Here is a 25,060-nt window from a genome sequence, read left to right on the forward strand (position 1 = left end):
AAATAACCTATTGCTAGTATTTCTGTTCTTTTCAAATTACATCTTGATCTGAAGTGGCCTACATTCACTGGAGCTGAAGGCAATTGTGGCTTGTCTGTACATTAGACTAAGATGTTAAACTGTGGAAGCAAAATTGGTTCTGCAGATGTGGGTGTATTTAATATGAAGTTGGTAAATATATATATATTATATAAATATATATATAAATATATATATTGGTAAAAGTCTACATACAGAAAACTGAAATTAGAATTTAAACAGGAAAATTAGAGTAGAAGTTTTTATTAGATAAATGGCAACACTTTTGTGTTTCTCTGTAATGTCCTATTATTTTACTCAGAGGATATTTACTTAATTTAGCAACATATGGCATTCACCATCATTGTCATTAGATGAGTTTAATAGAATTTATGTCCTTAAAAAAAAATCAGTATTCTTCCAAGTTTGATAAGTAACAACAGTTACTTAAATTGTGGTCCAAAAATAAATCTGGAATGTCAGTATTTGCAGGGGGAAGCTGTTTTTCTCTTACCTCAGTTTTTCTACTGACAGTATAAACAGATCTTATGCCTGTGTTTTGATACAGCCTCTTCCTTTTCTCCATTATTATTGTACTGTATTACAGGATCCTCACAAAACCTTTTCTATCATAGGTGAGGTATGAGAACTGGGGCTTTGGGGAACCCAATAATTACCAAGGAATTGAACTCTGTGCAGAGATCAGTGGTGATTCAAGCATGCTTTGGAATGACAGGCACTGTGATTATCTATATGGATGGATCTGCCAGATAAGAAAAGGTACTGTTGCATCCTTCTCTGTTTTGTGAGAATAAGGAAAGAATCTGGTTTTTTTTTTTTTTTTTCTCTTAACTTTAAAAACAAAAAAATTAAAAACCTGTTGACCATAACAGTTCTCTGTGAAAGCTGAAATGTGAAGGTTGCATAAGGATTTACCTGTCTTTGATGCATCCAAAGATACAGAAACAATGGTGCCCTGTTGGGGCTTCTTACTGTTCTTTCTCTATGATTTCAGAAAGATAAATGTGATTCCTCAAAACTGGGAGATGTTACTTTGAGTATTCACATTCACTTCTTATTTCATGCTTTCTTCAGTAAATGCTACTTTTTTTTTTTTTTTTTTTTTCTCTGAGTTGAGCTTCAGCTTGTAAGAAAATAGTTTACAGTACTTGAAGCTTTGTGTGTGAAAACTTTCTCCTTTATTTGGCATAGGTACTATTTGATAAACAAATGTAATCTATAATTGCTATTATATATATATATATATATATATATTTATATATATATTTATATATATAAATATATAAAATATATATATAAATATAAATATATATATATGAATATTATTATTATATATTATTATATATAAAATATATTATTATATATTATATATATTATATATATATATATATATATATATATTTATATATATATATATTCATTAGTTGTTTGTCACAAAGTACTCTTGAATTCTAAGTTTATTATCTGAAAACATCAAGACAAAAAATTTTGGGGGGAAATTATCTGCTCCACAAACAACACGTGTAAGTACCTTTTGAGAATTCTGGAAAGTGCTTAGTTAAGCTTTTTGCCACAGTCATAAGTTGGGAGGGCAAGGAGCAAAACAAGGATGTCTTATTTGTAATTATCAGATTATTGACAGTAAGCTACCAAATCTACTGTGTGTTGGTAAAAGGATTACTTGGGCATTTAATTTTTTATTAATATAATGTCAATATAAATTTTATGTTATTTTTTATACTATATATATAACATATATAATATATATTATATTATATATTATATATTAAATATAATATATATAATATTTATTTTTTATATTACTATTTTATAAATAATCTCAATATAAATGAGATTATTTGTAGTACAAACAAAGTTGATAAACCTGTAGAGAGATGTCCTGTTTTAGAAATTGTTTTTCTGTGATAATAATGATGTCATGAATCTATCTCTGTTGTGCCATAACCAAATCAAACAGGGATATACTGTAACCTGAAATATTATTTTTAGGACAGACCAGTTAATTTCTTGGAAGTATATATTTTCCAGTCAGATTTTCTCTGTGGAGATTTTTAAGATCTCAGTGTAAGCTCTTTCTGTTCTGAGAGAACAACCTGGTTGATGAAAAGCTGGACATGGGTCAGCTTTGCAGTCTGGAAGGCCAACTGTATCCTGAGCTGCTTCAGAAGGGAGGTGGCAGCAGAGTGAGGGAATTGATTGTCCTCCTCTGCTCTTGTGAGGCCCCATTTTGAGTACTGCATCCAGGCCTGGGGTCCCCAGCGCAAGGAGGACAGAACTGTTGGAGCAGGAATAGAGGAGAGTCAAGAAAATGATCAGAGTGCTGGAGCACCTCTCCTATGAAGAAAGGTTGAGGGAACTGAGCTTGTTCAGCCTGGAGAAGAGAAAGCTCCAGGGAGATCTCATTGCAGCCTTCCACTATTTAAAAGTAGTATTTAAACAGGAGGGAGACAGACCTGTTACAGTCTGATAGTGATAGGACAAGGATGAATGGTTTTAAACTGAAAGAGGGGATATTTAGATTAGATATTAGGAGGAAATTTTTTACTCAGAAGGTGATGAAGCACTGCGACAGGCTGCCCAGAGGAACTGTGTGTGCTCCATCCATGGAGGCATTGAAGGCTGGGGCTCTGGGCAGCCTGAACTGATTCATGGTAACCCTACCCACAACAGGGGGTTGAAGCTAGATGATCTTTAAAGTTTCTTCCCACCCAAGCTGTTCTATGATTCCTGCTAAAAAAGGTGGGAGAAACAGGACAGTCTTAATAGCAAGAATGCCCTGAGACATAAGATTTTCAGCATTTAGGGAATATCAAATACGATCATTTAATTTAGGCAAATATCAGGATATTATAAAGTGCCTTGCACATTAGGAATAGTTTATATTTAGAGCATCAGGGAACAGGATTTTTTATTTAAAATTGGCCAAAAATAAGAGATTTAGACCATTTAGTTCCTTCTAGTTTTTGGTATTAAATCCATGGCTAACATAAAATTCAGTGTTAAGAGGCATGCCTATCGCTCATGGTAAACATTTTCTCTTACTGTTATATTAAATTCCGTTTTCTTACAGGTGCAAGTTTAAAGCCCGAACCAACAGAATCTCCTGTACCCAGTAAGTGTTCTTGCTTTTGCTACAGTGTATGTGTGTTTAAGCGTGTTTTTAAAATTATACTAATGAGAATATCTTGTACCTTACTAACAGTATAGTTAGCTTACTATTTATCTTGCAGAGTATGTGACTACTGAGGATGGATGGATTATAAATGAAGACAGACATTATTATTTCAGCACGGAGAGTGTTCCAATGGAAAAAGGTCGAGAGTTTTGCAAACAGAACTTTGGAGATCTGGCAGTCATTGAGAGTGAAACTGAAAGAAAGTTCCTCTGGCGATATGTAAGGAAAATTAATTAATCCTATGCAATAATCCAGAGGAAATGAGTGCGTTCACAAGTCCTGTTCAATCTGTTATTCTCCTTACAAGTTTTATAACAGTGGAGTCAGTGAAACTGCAGTAGCATTAAGCCAGATGAAAATGTATGATAAATCCAAGTTTTTTTTTTTTTTTTTAGATTGCTTCTTATCAGAGACAGGGCCTTTTGTGTATAGAAATAAGTACAGTAAGTTATTTGCTTTTAAATTATACCATGTGGCAGTTAGAACATATTATCATAGAATTATAGAATCATAGGATATCTCAAGTTGGAAGGGGCCCACAAAGATCATTGATTCCGTTGTATCTATCTGCAACTGCTAATGTCTTAATGCTTAGTTTTAATTAATTTTCGGCTTTGTTTTAGCAAGAACCATTGTAATCTTGAGCTACAATTTGCTAGGGCAAGTGAGTTAACTGAAAGATGATGGATGAAACATTTGAAGTAGTGAATCAAAATAGGTATTTGTTTACACACAACTCTCTGAACATTGGCTTTTGAATTTGTCAGTGTATCTGAGATGTAGTCTATCTAGCAACCTCTTTTTGGTCAGGGAGGCAGAAGGACAAAATTGTCCTATGGAGCATAATTAGGGGTGAAGTACTTGAGTGGCAGACTATGAGCAAAGAGCTTTTAGATGATGTTTCCTTGGTGACTGAAAGTTAGTTGCCTGATTTCTGTCTTCAGACCACCTTCTTTAAGTCAGTAATCTAGAAATCAGATTCAATTTACTTGAAACCTTCCCTGATCTTGCTGAAGGATGTCAGTGAGTTGACACGAGCCTATATTGACAACCAAGTTGTAGGAGGGTTTGTTTCTTGCAGTGTTTGTAGATGATGTCTGCCATAGAGGCTGTTGAAGAATTGAGAATTTCACTGACTTTCAAGTAAGACTGTAAAAAGTGATAATATAGTAAGCAAATTTTTTGGTCAGTGGTGAAGTGTCTACTTTAAGTTTGCTGTTGTAGCTAGAAAATATAGCAATCTGTATTCCCTGTGAATAAATAATATATTACTCATTATTAATGATTTTGTGATAAGAGGAGTAAGCATATACAATATTAACTATTATATTCTAGATCTTGAAAAATGGCAAAGAGGAAGCATATTTCATTGGTTTGCAACTGAGTGTTGATCAAAGGACAAGGTAGGTGAATGTGAACCATCATGGTTGCATTTGTTGAGCAGAGAAAAAAATTGTGAAGTGCTTGAATGAAATTGTATCCTGTCAAAGTGCATGAAAATGTTTTTAAGTTTCACTCAGTATTTCCAGGGATTATTATTTCATGCTTGATGTTTTTAATTGCAAATGTGTATGCTGTCCTAAATTTGTTACAATTTTTCATCTGCATAGTAGAATAATCAAGCATTTTGCTTGTGTTATGACTAAAATCGCTTATCTGTGTAACAAGTAAAGTGAATGCATGACTTAGGGAAAATGGTGAGTGTATGTACTATCTCATTCTGAAATGATGTCCAGCTTTCATGTTGGCCTGGATGGATATTTTGGGTATTGTCCTATCAGCTGTAGAAATGTCTGCTTGTTTAAATCAAAAAGTAAGCACACATACTATGTTTATGCAAGGAGAATAGTTCTAATGCAGTTGGCAGCGAGACAAACCAGTCAAAAAACCTTGTACACATTAAACTGTGAATGGCTGTACTAAAGATACTGCAAAATGACATTTTTTTAAATATGAAATCAATCCTACTAATATTAAAGAAGTGATTTGTTGGATTATTTTTCTTAAGCTGGATGGATGGCACACCAGTGAATTATTTGGCATGGGCACCACATGAACCTAACTTTGCAAATAATGATGAAAACTGTGTAGTCATGTATAAAAATTTAGGTGAGTTCTGTATGTTTGCTGTTAAATTTCTTTATTTATGTGCTTGTGTCCCAAATTTTTTCCTCTGAGAGGCACCCATTCTCTCTCTTTTTTTTTTTTTTTTCTTCTTTGTTTGCTGTTGTATATTGTTGCAAAAGACCACAGTATTATAGTTTGGACTTAACATTTCTCAGTTCCTATGTTTATCTTAAATATAACATGGGGAAGCTCAGATAGAAGTTTGTGGTTATGATTGCTATGCAACTGTTTTATATTTTTAAATGAAAATGACTTACTGTGTCACTATAGAACTCGTTTCTACATTGCTTTCAATGTTCATGACAGCATATCTGAAGTGCCATATTTATCCTAGATTTTGATATAGAATGATAATAAACTGAGGACTTTGGATTTGATCTTTCACCTTTGTTTCAGAATGAGTGTAAATTATTTTGATCTAACTAATTCTGGATATGGCAACATACAGTCCCCCTTTTTATCTCACATTTAGGATTTTGGAATGATATAAATTGTGGTTATCCAAATCCCTACATATGTGAAAGGCACAACAGTTCCATTAATTCCACACTTCCTCCAACAACATTTTCAACTCCAAGAGGATGTAATCCAACTTGGCTTTCCTTTCAGAATAAGGTACTATAACAAATTCAGAGCATGTTGGATGTTTGGCAAAGCATTAAATAAAAGGAAAGAGATTATTTAATAATGTTGTTTCTTATTGCAGTAACATTGTTATTTTTTTCCAGAGAGCAGGTTTATGTCTACGTGTTTTTCTTTGTTTGCCCATTCACTATTTTGCTTTTTGACACTTCATTAGAAATGATGTATAAACATATTTAGTTGCAGTTTATGAAAGTCATTATTTAGTCTTCTCTTCAAGCCTTTTTTAGTGCATTTCCTAAAGAATTTAGATATAGTTCTTGAAGTATTGACACTTTGGTCATATATTTTAATCAAATTATAATGCTCTTTCAGTAATGAATATATTTTGCCTTTCTTGACTGTAGAACTGTGAAAAGTTTTGTCGAGTCAAATTATATAAAAAAAAAATAAAAATACAAACAAACTAATGGATTGATATTGGTCTTGTAGAGCTATTAATATTAGTTGTCTGTCATTAAAAGTCAGGTTTTGCTTATTTTCTACCAATTTCGAATGAAATCTAGTATGCGTCTTGTTTAGGAGAATGTTTTCTTGAAACTTTACATTTTACCTAGAGAATGGACCAAATTCAAGAGTTCATTTTGAGCAGAATGTGTTTTGTCCCAGTTAAATCTGTTATTTCACCACATTTTCTCCTTCCTGCTTTGCTTGAAATGATGTTCAATCTGTAAGTGATGTTGGAGTAAAGGTAATAAATGGAGGGTTTGTTCACGTTTTAGTGTTACAAAATATTTGGATCTTCAGAAGATGAACGTGTCACTTGGCATGCCGCACGAACAGCTTGCATGAATTTAGGAGGAAACCTGGCTGCTATCCCTAATGAACAAGTGCAAGGTACTGCAAATAGTTCTGTATCAACCAGATGAGATGACATTTAATTTTTACAGATGGTTGTATTTGTGTAAACATGGACAACGTTTGAATGATTTTTTTCATCTGATTTTGGTTCTATAACATACAATACTTAGAAGTTTACAGTGAAATCTGCACCTGAATCTACCAAATTCTACTGCTGGCTTAGAGATGAATACATATTATCTTGGTGACCTAAGTAGTGCTTTTTCTGCCTGTACATGATGCCAGCTGGACCCAGCAAGTTTCATTCCAAGTGATGTAGTTTCACTAGTTGGCGTTAACTCACTGCAAGGTTTTCCACTGTAACTCAAGCAGAATGCCTTTGGGCTTAAAACTTGCTGTCTCTGGGCAGTTTGGGGCACGGGTTTGACTGATCATACACCTAGCCATTACTCACTTCATAGTTGCATCATTCTTTTCACTAGAGAAGCTTGTTTTAATGATTACAAGAATCACATCGTTGATTGGGTAAATGGGGAGATATCCCATGCTTGAATAAAAATGATGCATTAAATTAGGAGAGATTTTGATAGATGTTAATAACTTCTCTTTTTAGAAATATTGTTTTAAACTACACTGAGAAATAGATACTGCATAATGCATACTATTTGTGAACTCAAAAGATCTGAAAAATTATATTTTGTAAAACAAGTTGCACTTTGAGCAGTTAACTGGTTTAACTAGTTAATTAGCTAAAATGTTAGATTGCTAACATGAACTTAGCACTACTTAATTTTTTCCACACTTGAAGAGATGAAGAGTCAAACTTTCACAGACTTACTGAGCATGATTAAATTCTTTTATAACATAAAACTACAGTTTCTCAGATGACTCATGCAGGGCTTGAATTCTGGGAAAGAATGAAATAACCAATAAAACTACAAATGACCAACTAAACTATTGTTACTGCTGATAGTGTAGGTATAAAGATTTGAGTTCTTGTTACAGTTTCTTGCGGAGCAGAATGCTAACATTAGGCATGGAAATTTATAGGTCTTACTCTTGGAAATGTTAAGTAAGTTGCATTCATTTTAAAAGACTGAAAGAAGGTGTGTGGGTAGAGTAGACAAATTTATCTATTTTTAGAGAAGAATGAGCTCATAATGTTGACTAGCAATTGGCAAAAGGCATCATAATTTTATTTTAGCAATTTTATTTTAGCAAACTGTTTGGTTTACTGTGGTCTAGTGGGCTGATGAATGCCAGCTGACCTAGCCTGCTCTGTTTTTCATCTACCCATACTAGCTAGGATGAACAAGCACCTTCTTGGAATTTGCAAAGCTGTGGTAATTGCTCTTCTGAGACTCATTTTAAAGCATCTCTCTCATACATTCTGTTGCTTATTATGGCAGTTCAGGCTACTTACTACACTTTCTCCAGTGAGGAAACAGTTCTGCTATTATAAATGCAGCTGAATGAGTGGTTGATGCTCAGTTGTGTTGTCTCTATGATGCCACAATAACATAACCACTCTGGTGGGATTATAAAAAATGTATATAATCTACACCACTTCATATTTCTAAATCAGTTGTAGAATTGGGATTCAAAAATGTTTTGAGACCCTGTAAAACTATTCCTGTCATGCTTTTGGAATTCATCCCACTGCAAGGTTAGATGTTTAGCTCGAGTATGTTGCAACAGGTATATATGTTGGTTATCTGTTAAATTCAAAAGTCACCTCCTTTTTATCATATCTATTTGTCTTGCCAGTAATAAACTGTTCTTTATTTCAGTAAAATACTTAATATCACCAGATGCCATTAATGACAGTGAGGTCTGACACCTAGGTTCAATCACCCTTCATGGAAAATATTTCTTGTTTTCTTTCTCTCTTTTTCTTTTTTTTAATTATTATTTTCTTCAACTCCAGCTTTCCTCACCTTCCATATGAAAGATTTTCTTACTGACACATGGATTGGATTAAATGATATAAATCATGAACTGAAGTTCCTCTGGACAGATGGAACAGGAGTTTACTTTACAAATTGGGCCAAAGGCTTCCCATCAGGACATATGGGATCATACTCATACGATGGCCAGGTAAATAGCGATCACAAACTGTCCATTGATAAGTGCTTTTAGATTATGCGTTTAGGCATTTGCTGGGATTTGAAACTTTACTAGTTTCATATCTATAGAATTTACTAGCAGCACTGACCTCGCCGTAGTTGTTTTTTTTTTTCCCCAGAAACCTGGCATTTTTAAGCATTACTTTAGGTGTTATTCATGGTGTTACGTATTGTGTTGATAAAGTGATCACTTACAAACCTTACACGTCACATACAAATCCAATAAGTTGCTGTGTTAGCTGTTGACAGGTGCTATGTGCTATAGTGTGAAAAATTTTAGTCTCTACTTTATAAATTTCAAATTTATTTTTACTTCACCTCAGCAAAAAGAAAGGACATATCATAGTTTATAAAAGTACTTTGCAGCTTTTCAATTGGAGATATTTAAATGTCAGTGCATTTTACTTACTATGTATTACTATAAGTTTTTCTTTGTGTAGTTTTTGCTGGATAGCAAAATTTACTAAGAAAATAGTGTATTAGACAGTCTTTGTTTAATATGTGCTAACAAAGTTTCTAGATACTGTGTCCCTGTAGTAGAATTTGAAATTTCACTGTAAAGGTGGTACTCAAAGGCTGCCTTTGAGTAGCAGTTGTCCTGAGTTTGCTGCCTAGTATTATAGCTTGCAATAAGAAATTTAAAGAGACTGATATTTCAGAAATGTGACATTGTCCATTGAAGCTCCTGTTTTTTTTTGTTTTTTTTTTTTTTTTTTCTCTTGAGCAAAGTTAATCTTTTCTACAGTAGTTGATTTAATTTCTCTTTAAATTGTCTGTGGCTTTCCTTTTCTTCATGCTGTATGCCCGGAGATGGGGAGGGTCCAGAAAGTTCTTGTCTGCCTATTCACCACAAGGTTGCTCAAGATAGAGCAACATTAAGAAACTCACGAAGTGGCAAGAGGAACAGAAACTCCACATCATTAAAAACTTATGAAGATATGAAAATAAAATTAGAATGTTATTTCTGTGTGAAGACAAAAATGAGAGACTGAAGTTTCTTATTTATATTTTCTAGTTATTTGTAACTGATTTTGTATGTTCTTGCCCCAAGGCTGATTGTGTTGTCATGAGAAATAATCCTGTTAAGGAAGCAGGGAAGTGGGCTGATGAGAGTTGTGATAACAACAGAGGATATATATGCCAAATTAAAGCAGGTATTGCTGTTTTCTTTTAAAGTATAATCAAAGCTTATGAGTTTGCAGGATCTTGCTGAGGTGTTAAGTGCTGGATTTCAACATGATTTCATTCTTAATAAAGATACATCAACAAATTGCTTTTCAGTCAGGAACATCAGTATCATGTTTGTCAGACCAAAGGTCGACTTAGAGATTACTCCCAGCTGATTCCTCCCAGTAAATGCTGTGTTACTAACTTCCTGAGCTGGAATTTATATCTAAGTATTCGTGTTTAGTATGAAATTTCACTGTAAGGGTGGTACCTGCAGACCAATGGCTGCTTTTCAGCAGTAACAGTTCTAATTTTGCTGTGCATAGTATTATAGCTTAAAACAATGCATTTTAAGAAACTGATATATCAGAAATATATCCGAATGATAATTGTTCTGTGATTTTTGTCAGTCATTTTCTGAACATATTGGCTTTTAGAATGTATTCTGGGGAATGCTAAATTGTACAAGCTGCATGAACTGTCTAGAGTGCGAATGTAACTCATTCACAATGAGCTTGAGCTGATCTACCTCCAAGAGGAAACTAAAAACAATGAAACCTGACTTTAAATATCAGATTGATTTGTAAGAGCTGGTCTATTTTGTAGTTTACATTTTCTCTGGCAAAAAGATCTCTTGAAAACAACAAGCAAAGCACTTCTGTTGATGAAAAGTTGTGTCATACTCTATTCCCAATTCATTTAAGTTGTTATTCCCAATTTAAATTATACTGTTCTGGGAGATTACACAGAATGCTCCTTCACTTTTTGTTGTGAGTTGCTCTAGACAGTTTTTTCCTTTTGATAGCTCTGTAATTGATTTTTATTACAGAGTCTGGCCTACAGAATAGCATGTTTAACCCATGGTGGTCAGGGAATATGAAATATAGAAAAGAGACAGGATGCTGTATCTTATTTACAATTAAAAGCAAATCATAATCACCTGTTGGACTAGTATATGAGCTGTTTTTTCTTCCTTTATTGTACAGATGCTGAGTTTATCCCTTCTACAACTACAGACCCAAAAAGCATTATCCGTTATGGGAACAGTAGTTATTTGTTCATCCGTACTAAAATGAATTGGGAAGATGCACGAGAAAACTGCAAACGTGATCAGTTTGACCTTTCCAGCATCTTAGACCCCTACAGTCATTCATTCCTGTGGCTAAAGATATTAAAGTATGGGGTACCTATATGGATTGGCCTTAACAGTAATGTGGTAAGAGCATCAAATTATTTGAGTGTGCTGTTGCTTTTCTTATGGGAAAAATTAGAAAATGCAAAGTCATATTATATCTTTATATTTTTAACTTATAAATTAATATCTTGGTCCTAAATACTTTTTTTTACTGTCAGATCTACAGGTAGAGATCTCTACTCTTCCATTACTCTTCCTAAATTGTATGCAGCATACAAACTTTTAGTACTTTTTCTGTGACATTAAGCTCTATGCATTTCCAAACAATACATTCCAGGCTAGCATTTTGAATTATCTCTTTGTAGAGAGTGTATAGTGTTTATTTTGAGATAAAATCCACGTATTTTAAGTTGTACAGTGAAAATCATTTATTCTAAGGTAACATTGGTTCTGTTACAGTAACTCTTCCAACGTTTTGATGATAGTTAGCCAAATTATTAAATAATTGATTTATCTTATTTTATTTGTCTGCCTTCTCCCATTCCCTTGATATTCAGGTACATTCTTGTATTAAATTAAGCCTTCTTTTCTGCTCAGCAAAGGCACTGGTCCCGCATTCCCTCCACTTGGCTTAACACACAAAGGCAGTAAAAACTAGTGGGCATAATATACCATTTCTTAAATAATAAAATATTCTTCATACTTAACTAAATTATTCAGTTGCTTTCACAAGCATAGGTAGGAGATAAATTGTTTTTTAAATGTACTTTAACATAAAATATTCTATATTTCTTGAAGCCCAAGGGGAAAAAAATTACTCTTTCCACTTTACTCCTAAAAACTATCGTAAGTTAAATTATTAGTACATTCAAGTTAAGAGTTTTGTTAATTTTAGAATTCATTCAGTGTCACTTAATCTGCACTTCTTTTTGCTAAAAATCATTTTTTGCCCTAAATGAAAACTTCTTGCACAGGCATCTTCATAACAGACGTTTGACTGACAAAGAAATGGTTAATACTGAATTCCTGGGGTTTCATTTTCAGACGAATGGGCGTTATGAGTGGATTGATAACTGGAGAATGAAGTATACTAAGTGGGCTGAAGGAGAGCCAAAGCAAAAAATAGGCTGTGTTTATCTAGACATTTCTGGATCCTGGAAGACGGGATCCTGCAATGAAAGTTACTTCTCTGTTTGCAAAAAGCCTGATGGTAAGAACTGGAATCTAACTATTGCAATTGTATTGATCGTCTAGTTAATCATGCTGGGTGGTATGTTGATATGTATTAAGATGCTGTGTTTTATTTCAGGAACAAAACAAATGAAATTATTTAAATTTAATTGAAATTAAAGAACCTGCCTTAAAGTGAGGGCCAACACAAAAAAACAAAGCTAGTGTGACTGAGTAGCCATTGCTTTACATTAATAGTTATATATAAATTTTACTCTGATATCATCATGTAAAAAAAATGAAGGAACTTGAATCAAAAGGTAATGAATAGTGGCCACACTGGTATGGTGTTAAAGGAGAATGGCTGAGTGACCAAGCCATAAAGCGTTACAAGGGGTGTTTTCTCTTAGCAGCTTTCCAGGTTTTTCCTTTATTGCTGAACAACAAATTACATTGAAATTACTGAAACGTTTACAGACGCTCCTTCAAATCTTTTCTCCTCCCCCCCCCCCCCCCCCCCAAATTAGCTATTACAGTGACTAAAGAGTAGAGATAAAAATGTGTTAAAACATAACAGTGTGCTAGGGTTCTTTGATAAATTGGATTTCTCAAGGCTGCAATTGAAATACTTTTTTTCATGGATTAAGGACATTTTACTGTTGTGTTGCAGTAAGCAGTACAGACTGTCAAGTTAACTTTTGTTAAACACTTGAATAAGTTTTCTAATTTTCTGTTAGAATAGTCTGTGATAAAAGAATGTATATGACAGTGTGTTTGTAAACTTTTTCCTTTCCCTTTCCTTCTTTTTCTTTTTTACAGTTCAAGCTCCTACTGAACCCCCTCAGCTTCCAGGGAAGTGTCCTGAATCAGAAGGACACCGTTCTTGGATTCCTTTCCGAGGTCATTGTTACTATATAGAATCTTCATCAACAAGGAACTGGGCTCAGGCATCATTAGAATGTCTTCGACTGGGTAAGTATCATCAATTAAAGAGCTCATCTTTTGGACTTTTTTCTCTCTGTGGAAAGCTGAACATGCAATATACATTTTGTGATTTCAAGAATGGTCCAAGTGTTGGATAGTTAAATCTAATTATTACCTTTGGAGAGATGGAAAATAGCTGTCTACCACTGGTACATGCTGCCTTTTATGTGTACCAGGCATTAGAAGAGCTATGTGGCCTGGAGTGGAGGTCAAAAAGAGGAAACTTTGTCCTTTGGCCCTGTGAGGAAATAGTCAACCTCATCACAAAATAGCAATCGCTAAATCTTGGTTTAGTGGAATTGTTTATCATTTGCATACCTGATATGATTTGCACTTCGATTATTCCTGTTTTGAATCCTGATAGTTTAATTTCCTTCTTATATTGTGGTGCCTAGGCCTGCGCCCAATGCCCAAGTTAAGGCTGCACCACTGTATAGCAGAGTGGGGCAGTCACTTCCTTGATTAGCTCACTATTCTCTGCATGATATGCTCTACAATGTGGTTGGCCCTTTTGGCTGTCAGGGCATGCAGTTGACTCATATTCAACTCGCCATTTATTTGCCTTGATGTCTTTAACGCTTGGACACTGATGCTGAGGCTGTTGTATAGTGGCCCTAGAACAGAACTGTACAGGATGGTGTACCTTTCTCTAGTCCATAATTTGAGTTCTCCCTCTTGCTTCTCTGGGCTTGGGAAAAGTGGTCTTTGGTGGGCTAATGGCTTCTTTGATTAATCAGGAGTAGCCAACGAATGGTACTTCTTGGGTACCACCTCTGCTAATGTCTCTCTGTGTTCAGGATGTGTAGAGAAGTTTTTTCATGACAAACGTAACAGTAACAAAATATCTGAATCATTCTGCAAAAGAGGAACAAGTAGAAAAACATGAAGACTACAGTGAAAAAAGAGGAACGTTCATGTTCTCCTATATTTTGCTGTCCCTACTTGCACTCTGTTTTTTGTTTGCAGTTGGGCATTTTCCAATTATATCTCATCCACAATAGAATTTTTAGAATTTATCTCTAGCTCAACAGTACTCCCCATTTCTTTCATATTTTCATTCTTTTTAACTCTACCTTCCTTACCTGAGAAAAATACTTTCAAATATTCGATAGCCCAATCAAAGCAACTGTTGTAGTATTGACTGGATTGTAGACTCACGGAATAGACCTGAACACTACTAAATTTAGTGTTTAATGACATTCCAAACAAGGTTACATAGTTCATTCTCTCTGCTGGCACACTGCAAGCTTCATGCTGTGATGTCTTGACTTTGCCACAGCATCAAACAGAATGAATCATTGTGGCAGAATGCCTAGTATTGTATGTGAATGACTAACGGGATATCTACCATGCTAACTGGGCAACAGATGACCAGCATGATTTTTCTTTCTATGATGACTGCAGTCAGAATATAGGGAAATAAACAAGACCTAGTTGAAGAGTTTCAGAGATGATTGTGCTTCAGAAAGCCAGCAAATGTGCTATGCATGATCTATATAAAGGCTTGGAAAATACTTAATCATCAATATGTGAAGTTAAATTGTGCACAGACTGAAGAGACAGCTACTTTTTACTTTAATCTTGTGATTTTTGTGTCGAGACTTTTTAATATTAAAACATCAGTAGAAATTATTACTGTGTAACATATTGGCTTGTATTTTTTCCTGAGCTGTTGTTCAGTTTTGTTGCTATTTACCAGTGATAAGAAAATAGTGCTAGTGCAATGCCTTAGAAATGGTAAGAAATACATCAGCAAAAATACAAGAGTTCTTCATTTGATATTATCAAAAATTAGGTTTAATTCTGAATTTCAAAACCTACCTGGAACTTGGCACAGATAATCAGTGGAAAAAATAAGATTGACAACAAGAGTGCATTGCACTGTAAGACTTTGAGATCTTTGTTCTCTTTGGATATTGCAGGTGCCTCTTTGGTATCAGTTGAAGACTCAGCTGAAGCCAGCTTTCTGACATACGTAATTGAACCACTGGAAGGGAAGACATCAACATTTTGGACTGGAATGTACAGAAATGTAGATGGTAATTTCTTTAATTTCGACTTTTTTTTTTTTATGAATAATTGCCATAAACTGTTTGATATAGGTGTTAAAAATTTTATATTACGCTTCTCTATTGCATTTCAAGAGGAATTAGAAAAGGTAATAGGGAAAGCTAGTAATCAAGTAGATTTCTCAAGAAGGCAATAAACGCAGAGCAGAAAATGAATGCTATCTTGTTTTTGAGTGTGTTCAATATTTTCCCACTCAGGGGAATGGCTGTGGCTAGACAACACTGCGGTGAATTTTGTCAACTGGAATACAGGAGAGCCTTCCCCTCAACAAAATGAGCACTGCGTTGAAATGTATGCAAACTCTGGATACTGGAATAATATCTATTGCACTTCCTACAAAGGCTATGTTTGTAAAAAGCTAAAAAGTAAGTGCTATGTTTATATTTTTTTTAACGTAAGGAGTATTCTTATTGTGTGCTAGTATTAGTAGATGACTTTTACACACAGTGCATTTTAGCTGAGCATTTTGGGTTTTTATAAATAAGAAGAGAACGACATTTGCATGCCAACAGAAAGAAAGAATAACTCTTGTAGGAAAGTAGAAGGGCTGATTAGCATTTAGATCCCTTTGAATTGTTTTGAAAATATTCTGTTTCTATCTCAACTGTTCCTAGTGTATGCCCTTTACGAGTCTGCCTGTTTTGTGTTGACAGTTGTTCAGTTATCATGTTGTTAATGTTCTTTGCACACACAAATTAGTTTATTTGAAAATATATTCCTCAGGAAATCCCCTCTTTTTAGTACGGGGGGATAACCTTTACTCGTTTCCATCTGGCAGGCTCATATGTGTGTTATTTCCCAGTGTAAAGCAGCTCTTCTGTTAATTGATTATTTTTGAATTGTGAATTAACAATCAGTTCTGATATTTTATCTCTATGTTTTGCTGTTTTGAGAAGGCAAATAAAAATTAAGGCAAATAGCATAGTTTGTATGTAATGAACTATAATGTTCCTGAAATAACAGAATGTGCAAATCTGGCACATTTAGGGCATATGTTTTCCTAAAACTCATACCACTCATTTCTTCCAGTTTGTATTGCGATATCTACAATCTCTTACTAATATTTACTGAGGAGAACAAAATACATTTAGGGGCTGAGATGTTCAGTTCCCTAAAATGAGAGAAATTCTGCTGTCCTTCCTAAGAATTTGCTTTCATGCTGCATTTTTCGTGACTTACTCAGATACTTGTAACGGTGACTGTATCTTTCACAGGAAATACTGTAGAACTGTTGGGCTTAGTCATCCATTCAGAGTTTACTATCTGTCTTTTTACATTGTGACTGGAAAATGAAAGGACAATTTATTTTAATTCTTTTACTAAAATAGTCATAGAGGCAGATAACAAATGTTGCAATTAATGGCCTCCCCTTTCTTTTCAACCATTCACGTCTCTTCTTTTTACTGACACTGTTATTCACCTGTTCTGATACTATACCAATTCTGAGAGGTGAAACAGGTGAAAAATAGTTTTGATTAGCTTCAACCAATCTAGCTTCCTGAGCTGGAATGTTACTGAGTCAGTGCAATGCTAGTATCAATGCAAGGACTACGTAGTTGCTCACTGGGGGACAGGTCTTGTTTGAGTCTTATGCTGCTGTAGTAATGTAGCTTAGGTCAGCAGAATTTTGCAAAACTGTGGTAGTACTAAATGGAGTGTTAGAAGCATCATTTTACTTAGTTTCTTTCACAGTGCCTTGCAATGTTTGCTGCTTTCTGAAAAGGCTGCAAATGCAAAACTGACTGAAATTTTCCTGTAAAATAGATGCTATATCCTGTTCCACTTGCTAAAGTAGAAATTATCTTAGTAACTTGAAATTTTGGAGCTGATCTATTGCATGAATAATCTAACTTATAGTTTTGTAAATAAGTAGGTAGTTTAAACAACAGTTCATCAGTTCTACAGGTGCTAGTGGATTGGACTTGGTTAGGAATATTATATTCATGGCATTTCACTATAAGATGTCAGAGAATCAGAATTGTAGGGATTGGGAGCGTCTCTGAAGATTGTCTAGTACAACTTCCTGCCTAAGGCAGGTTCCTACAGGAGGTTGCACAGGAAAGTGTCCAGGCAGGTCTTGAATATCTCCAGAGAAGGCAACTCCACAAACTCTCCAGGTAGTCTACTCCAGTGCTCTGTCACTCTCAAGTAAAGAACTTTTTCCTCGTGGAACTTGCTGTGTTCCAGTTTGTACCCATTGCCGCTTGCCCTATCACTGGAAAGAGCCTAGCCCCATCCTATTGAAGCTTGTCCTTCAAATTTACGAGCATTGATTAGATACCCTCATAGACTTCTCCAGGCTGAAGTCTCTCAGCCTTTCCTCATAAGGGAGATGCTCCAGTACCCTCATCATCTTAGAAGCTCTTCAGTGCTCTCTCTCTAGAAGTTTCCTATCTTTCTTGAACTGTAGAGCTCAGAACTGAATACAGTACATGCTAAGACACTTTGGAGTTCAGGAATAGACTTAATTGTCTGTGGAGGCAAGTCATCTCTTAGCAAAATAAATATATTTCCTATTAATATGTAGAATGATGAGTACTACAAGGATTTATGATTGTACTGAGGATTGTGTTTGAGCATGTCTGTCCTAAAGAAGCTGTATAGTTTTTCTTGTGGTTTTACTCTGGTGTGGGAATCTGCCCCCATAGTGTTCATTGATGTTCTTTGATGTTCAATTTGGTATATTTATTCTGCTAGTTTATGTAAATTCATACATGAGAGACCATAGCACTATAGACCACTGCGCTTTGACTTTTGATATATGTGTAGAGCTTTGTGTGAGATTTGTATTACTGTATATTTTTCTGAATATGATTTTCACTATGATTCTTCAAATTGCATAATTTTAATATAAAATAAATAAATAAAAAAGTAATAATAACATAATTCTTCTTCAATGTTTCAAAATACCAGCAACTGAAATACTGCCATCAGCTGAAATGCCACCAGCTGAAATGCCTACAAAGGGTAAGGATACTTGCTTATTTTCTTTTAGGTAGACAAAAAAGTATCCAGTGGAAGATCATTTAAAAAAAAAAATAAAATCATATTTTATATCATGCATCCTACATTTTCTGTAGGATCTTCTACATATTCCTACCTTTTCCAAGTAGTTGGGTATTTCCTAGGAGCACATTATGTCCTAGTAGACAATGATATACTCCAATGAGTATCTGAACAAAACTTTAAAATAAAAATTTGTGATATGAAATGCAGCTAGCTTTTTAAAATCAATTTATTATTTATATTTGTTTTCAGCAATGACGAAGGATGAGGAGGCCCCTACTCTAAGCCATGGTAAAACAGGAATTGTAGTTATTGTTGTCGTCATCATCCTTGCTGGAAGCAGCCTTGCAGGCTATCTCTTCTACAAAAGAAGAAAGAATCGCTTGTCAACAAATGACAGCTTTGAGAACAATTTGTATTTTAATAGTGATGGAACTGGAGACACAAAGGATCTTGTGACCAACATAGAACGGAATGAACATGCGACACTATAGTATAACAAAATTGATGTAATATGTAATGTAATACGTAATGTAATGTGCCTTGTTTTAATAAAATTATGCAACTACAGTTGCGTATTTTCTCAGTGCAAATACTGTATTAGCCAGTTTCAGTGTGTGCATAATATTACGTACAGCATCATGTTTATTTCATAACTTGTGTAAGATTTCAGATCTCATGATCTTAGGAAAAAGATAATGCTAATTATTAAATGGAACAATAGAAATGGATGCAGTAAAGAAAGTGGAATTTAGGTAGATTCTCTTAAGAAAGCTGTTAAGATTTGAAATTTCTGCACCAAAATCAGTTCAGACCATGTAGTGATACACAGAATCTTCAAGCTGTTCAACAAACGTCTCTAATTCTGCCAGGACTCAAGTATTCCCAGTGGCATAACTACAGTGATAGTTGCTAAGTAACAAACCTGTGTTTAGACATCCTCTTTGAAACCAAGAGTCTGAAAAAATCCTTTCACAGCGAAATTCCAATTCCTGTGATTTCACGCAATGTGGAGAACAAGTATTTAGTTCTCGTTGCTTATCTCTTCTATGATTTGATCAGGTAAAAATGGGAGGCAGGTCTTTTAAATGGAAAAAGCTTGGTTGGCTGGAGTTCTTGCTGGCTACAAGTGGACTTTTCTGGTAGAGGCAATAAAGTTAACAGCAAAATTTCCTTCTTATCAGGGCAGTTAATGAGGGGGAGGGGGAACATTACCAGTATGCATTCTGAAGGCTTGTAGGAGCATTGTGTTTTGATAATCACGTTACTTCTTTATACTCTCATAATCAGTGGCATAGATTTGCGAGGTGTTTGCTGGAAGTCAAGAAAAATTTTGCCTTAACCAATGTATCCATTAGTACTGACTTTGTTTCCTTTCAGAAATGCTTAGATCAGTTACCATTTACATAATTCTTAAATTTCCAAATGCGGGGTTTATATTTCTAATTTTTTCAAATCTTATAAAACACAAATCATATGCGATTCCTCATTCACATATAAAGGTGTATGATATTTGATTTTGTGGTTTCACGTTTGTTCTGTGAAATAAACAGTAGCTAGCTTTGATTTTTAAATGGTTTTGCATTGTATAGTCTTGCCTATGTAAGACTATGTAAGTTTATCCTATGTAAGATAGGATAAACTTAAATAGAAGACACAATCCTGGAGACATTCTAATCTGAACTGTGATTAAATAACAACTGTATTTTCCTGTATCTATGCATGGATTACATGCTTAAAACTGAGTCCAAAATGCCGGCTTAATGATCTGGGTTTTATATTCACGTAGTGAAGATGGGGAAATCTCTCCTGGAGTCCCTTTTCTCTTTCTGCCCTTGTCCTTTTCTAATATTAATAGCAGATATTTCTTCTGCTACTCTCTTTTTTAACACACATTGGTTCAAACTTGTCTGTTTGAAGATTATTACTTCTAATGGTTCTTCGTCCCAGCTGGTGTGGTTTACCAACTAGAAACTTCCTGTTCAACTTGGATTAATGATGCTAAAGATCATGATATTTCAATAATATTATTGAAACAGAAGGAAACATGTGAAAGCGGTAGTGAAATGCCAAGAGGCTGTGATTGGAATCCTAGCCTTATTGCACTGGCTGTTGTACAAAAGCAAATTGGTGCATTCTCTATCCAAAAGAAGTTTAGTCCTGTTCTGAGGCCCTTCACAGTCCTAAAGACCTCAGCTCACAGCCAATGATTCTTCTGGACAACATTTTGTCATTTGTATGTGTGCTGATGTATTAGTGGAAAGAAAACAAGGATTGAAGAGATGTCTCATTTCCTCATTCTCTGTCATACTTTGTAGGTACATCTCTACAGCTAAAAACTGACAGGGAGAGAATGCAGCTTCTGGAGCCTTGCTTATTCTGAATTCATTTACTCATTCTCAGCTAAATGCCACTTAATAGCCAGCATTAGGTGTAGCTACTTCTGTGTAATGCTGTTTCTGTTCTACTCTAAGACATGTAAGATTTTCGGAGAAATATGATGTTTAAGCTGCATGTTTTACTGTCTTCCCAATTGCAATTCAATGGGATTGGAGCAAATCTCCTATGAGAAAGAGCAAACATGAAAGCGGTGGCATTTATAGCACAGAACATCATTTAAGTTCCATTTAATTAGCTTAAGATGAACATTTATACTCTATGTATGATGTATATAGTAATGACAATTTGACAATTTTTCAATTTTTGAATGGAAAGCAGAGAAAACAACTTGATTACTTTAAACAATATCTAATTAACGTAAGATGAAATGGACTTGTGATCATTTCCATTTCCTTTTTTTTTTTTTTTTCTCGCTTTTCACATAGTTTCTGTTAGACTGAATACAGGAGCACAAAGTTTTTAAAATCATAATTTCTTTGGTCATATAAATCTTCAAGAAACATTGGGGAGAGTAGTTCTCAAGAGAATGTGGAAAGAGAAATACCTTGTTATTTCAGTCTAACCGGGACTGAGCTGGATTGCAGTAATTTAATTGAACATTATTTGGTGATCTGGCAACACGTCCTCCTTTCCTGCTGCTAAGCTATCGTGTTCCTGACAAGTGACTAAATGCTTAGAAAAGTTTCCAAGACTGGGCTTGGTAAACTGTTCATGTTGCTCTATATACATGAATAAAATCAGTGCATCTTATCAATTGTCATATCATCATTTCTTTCAGTCATTCTTTGCTACAGGCTGTTATTTCTTATGGAAGCAGTCTTGTCTTCTAAGCACCCTTGTTGCTTTTGTGTTCTCCTATTTTGTGTCCTGAGTAGATCCAGCTACTAAAAAAAAGCCAAAAAAAAAAAAAAAAAGAAAAAGAAAAAAAAAAGCAAAAAACAAAACAAAACAAAAACAAAGAAAATCTTGATTAAAAAGGTTAAAGAGAAGGGATGGATAGAGAAGCAAAAGAGACTTTTTAGGTGATCCTTACTAGCTCATTTCCATAACCCTCTGATTCTGCTGAGCTTTCTTACATTTCGTCCTGGTGCTTCAGGGAGATGAATGAAAAATAAAGATGATGTATCTTGAAAATATAGCATGAAAATGCCAGGTGCTTTTTGTTGCTCTTTCAGTACACTCTGAACCTATCTACAGAAATGTAAAGCTTGTTCCCTCTGTTTGTTTGTTAGCATAGAACATTTCTACAAAGATTTTTGGTTTGGGCATTAAAAAAACCCTTTGTCCGAATTGAAAGCTTTGTGATTTTGCTCTTTATATGAGGATTCTGAGTAGAAATTTTACATCAAGCAGGATAAATGATCACATTTTATTTTATTTTACTTTTTTAAAATTATTTTTCTAGATACTTATAACAATGCTTTTCGAAAATGAATTGTTTAACTTTAGGGACACATCTTGTAGAACCTGCATGGATTCACCCATTCATTTCTGTGGTAGTAACTGAAGAATGACTTGATGGTAATTGTTGATAGCGTGTAAAATTTTGCCTTGCCTCTTTGCATCCTGCTACATTTCTTGCGCTTTGTTTCTGTTTCCTCTTTTTTGCAGAAGAGCTCTGACTTCAGAGAGAAGATGGTGAATCTGCACAGTGTAACTTCCTGCTTGGGAGCAGAGATTGCCAAAGGAACAACGCTGACTCCACACAAAACTCAGTGCTGCTTTTCTGAGCGTAGTGCCTCTCTGCTGTCTTCTGATCTTCTTTCTCAATTTTTTGGCTGTGACAGGCTCTTTTCAGACAACCGTGGTGGTGAAACTGACCTTAGTATCTTTTTTCAGCTTCTCTCAGCAGCTAATTGATAACAATCCTTCATTCTCCTGTTGGTTCTTGCTTTTTGGTCCCTTTTTCTTGCCCACTAGTCCCATTGTTTTCTCAGTATTGTAATTCTTGATCTCCCAGTGTTATTCATTTGCATCTGAGTCAGAGCAACAGAAACAGGGTCCCAGCTCTTCATGTAGGTATCCAGGGTTTCCTTTGCCTACAATAGCAGCAGTTTTTCAGGATAAGTCTTATTTTAGCTTCCGTAGTACTGTTGGACCTTAAGGGGTACTTTCTGTAAATAGAACATCAGGGAACTTATCCCAAACCAGCCTTTCCTGAAGATATGGGGATGGAGAATTTTCAAGAGTTTGAGAATTCAAAAAGTGTTGTAAACATGCCACAGGTGTGAGTGTTACTGCTTCCTCAACCTCTATGTATTTCTAATTATTTTGCCTACTATAAAGCAGAAGGTTTTTCTCAAAGTAGACAGCAGAATTTTGTCAGAATGCCTGAACAGAGTGTACTTTAGGATGTGGAAACTTTCACAGACCAGATGGATGAAAAATGTGGCAGTATTCCTTATCAGTTTAGTTTCCCTCTTTTCTGATAATTGAAAATCTATCATTTTCTGGTGGCAGGTTATATTTTTCCCTTACTTGTATCATTTCTTTTCAGAATTTCATCAGTTGTTGCTGTCAGTTTGGGTGCACTGCTTCTGTGTGTTCTAGTAGAGAACAAAAGAAGGGGATAGGTGCCTCCTGAAGAGAACAGATTCTTCTTCTGCAGCTTTTCTCTTCTTATGGAAAAGCTGAAATGCAATTTTTTTTCTCTAATTCTAGGATCACGGTTATCTGATTTGCCTGGTTTTCCCAGCCGTTTTTCATGGTACCATATTACATTCTGTTTATTGGATCAGACCAATCTTATTCTTCTTTTTTACTTTCTTTATTTCCATTAGAGAAATATTTGTGTCAACTTCACCCTAAAAATAATGATCCTGAGTTGTAAGACACGTGTCCAAGCATCTTCACTAAAATGTGGCCTCTTAGAACTAACATATCCACAGAAAACTCTTGCATTCAGTACTGAAAATAGCTTAAAAAGTAAAGCTTATTCATTGAGGTATTATTTCAAAATTACATATGTGACGTGATTTGGTTCCTCATTTGCAGACCAGAACTTCCCTGTATCAGTTGAGTCTTAAAACCTAAAAGGACTTGTTAACCTGGATCGATGCAGAAGGGTTTTCTTGCAAGACACAATTTGTTCTTCAGCAGGAGTTAGAGCTGCAGAGGAGAAAGGAGCAAAACATCTGGCAATGGCTGTTTACCTTCTTGTGATTTTTCTCTTTTCCTTTTGTACGCATCTTCAAGCGTCTGGTAAGTCTTTGTCCTCTGCTGAGTTCAGAGTTTTGAAAGTGATCTTTCTCCCTGCTTTTCTGTCATCCTTCCTCATCAAGATTAAGTTTAAATCTATTTGCAGCCCAGCATGTAATTTGGAATAGTTTCTTCCAACTCTTAAATCTGGTGATGTTAGACATTGTTTTCATAACCCAGTATTCAAGGATGTGAATGAGTAAAACAAACAAACAAAAAACAACAGGCGTGAATAAGGCAGTGCTGATTCCTGAAAAGCAGCCAGCTGAGTGTGGATGTAGCTGACCTGAAAGTACTCCACTGGGGGGCAAATCAGCTCAGGTGCATAGGGCAATGTTCTCTCAGCATGCTTGGAACCACTGGCTGATGTCTGTGCTGTTTCCTATTCAGCTCATGTGGCTGTTGCACATAGACTGTTGTTTACTGGAATCCTATTTCCTGGCTGGCAGCTTTAGAAAGGGCCTTAAAAGCTGCTGCCTGTGACCTTGATCTAATCCACCACGTGTAAGTTTCTTCTCTGCAAGTTTTTGGGCAAGGCTTAGCTGGCTAGCATGAAGCACCTCTGCAGCCGCAGAGCTGTGCCAGGGTGAATACCATCTGCTTGTTCAGATCTTTAACTTTTTACGGGAATGTCAACACAGCAGTTGACTGCTTCCCAGTGTCCTGGGATGTGGGGTTATGAACCACACCTATTTCTCTCCTGGTAAGAAAGCTGGGGTGGCAGGAAAGCTCAATGGCACAGCAGAGCAAGCTGGGTCATATTGCTGTCAGTTGAGGAGAGTTGAAGGATACAAAGCCAGCAGCAAAAATATTCCAGATTTGGAGCAGGCTGAAATTCTGCCCACTTATTTTTTGCAATTGGTCGTCAGAAACAAAGCTCTTCGGAGTGTCATGCAATGTTTCACATTTCTATTTACAAGTGTAGCTATTAATGGCACTGAGGACAGTTATCCAGTGCTCACAACTGAAGTGATGATGTTGCAATTTGTGGTTTTCCTC

The 25,060-nt window shown here is 35.2% G+C and overlaps 2 protein-coding genes across 3 annotated transcripts in view; both read left to right on the top strand.

Moving 5' to 3' along the window:
* Positions 1–19,063, top strand: part of MRC1 (mannose receptor C-type 1) — a 48,532-nt gene extending 29,469 nt beyond the window's left edge. For both annotated transcript variants that reach the window (XM_042888228.1, XM_042888229.1), the window contains exons 15-30: positions 654–798; positions 3,131–3,172; positions 3,291–3,454; positions 4,571–4,638; positions 5,244–5,344; positions 5,835–5,977; positions 6,727–6,841; positions 8,733–8,902; positions 9,983–10,085; positions 11,085–11,314; positions 12,278–12,443; positions 13,223–13,375; positions 15,310–15,426; positions 15,655–15,822; positions 18,371–18,424; positions 18,716–19,063. In XM_042888228.1, coding sequence (XP_042744162.1) covers positions 654–798; positions 3,131–3,172; positions 3,291–3,454; positions 4,571–4,638; positions 5,244–5,344; positions 5,835–5,977; positions 6,727–6,841; positions 8,733–8,902; positions 9,983–10,085; positions 11,085–11,314; positions 12,278–12,443; positions 13,223–13,375; positions 15,310–15,426; positions 15,655–15,822; positions 18,371–18,424; positions 18,716–18,957 — 2,181 coding nt within the window. In that variant the 3' untranslated portion in view covers positions 18,958–19,063. The remainder of the gene's footprint in view (positions 1–653; positions 799–3,130; positions 3,173–3,290; positions 3,455–4,570; positions 4,639–5,243; positions 5,345–5,834; positions 5,978–6,726; positions 6,842–8,732; positions 8,903–9,982; positions 10,086–11,084; positions 11,315–12,277; positions 12,444–13,222; positions 13,376–15,309; positions 15,427–15,654; positions 15,823–18,370; positions 18,425–18,715) is intronic.
* A 3,239-nt stretch (positions 19,064–22,302) lies between these two features.
* LOC122189255 (macrophage mannose receptor 1-like) overlaps positions 22,303–25,060 on the top strand; it is a 29,735-nt gene continuing 26,977 nt past the window's right edge. Inside the window, exon 1 of the mRNA XM_042888230.1 lies at positions 22,303–24,064. Within this exon, the coding sequence (XP_042744164.1) occupies positions 24,004–24,064 (61 nt within the window). The 5' untranslated portion in view covers positions 22,303–24,003. The remainder of the gene's footprint in view (positions 24,065–25,060) is intronic.

Source organism: Lagopus leucura, unplaced genomic scaffold, assembly GCF_019238085.1.
Source record: "Lagopus leucura isolate 7727_CA_CO unplaced genomic scaffold, USGS_WTPT01 Super-Scaffold_100157, whole genome shotgun sequence".
Taxonomy (NCBI): Eukaryota; Metazoa; Chordata; class Aves; order Galliformes; family Phasianidae; genus Lagopus; species Lagopus leucura.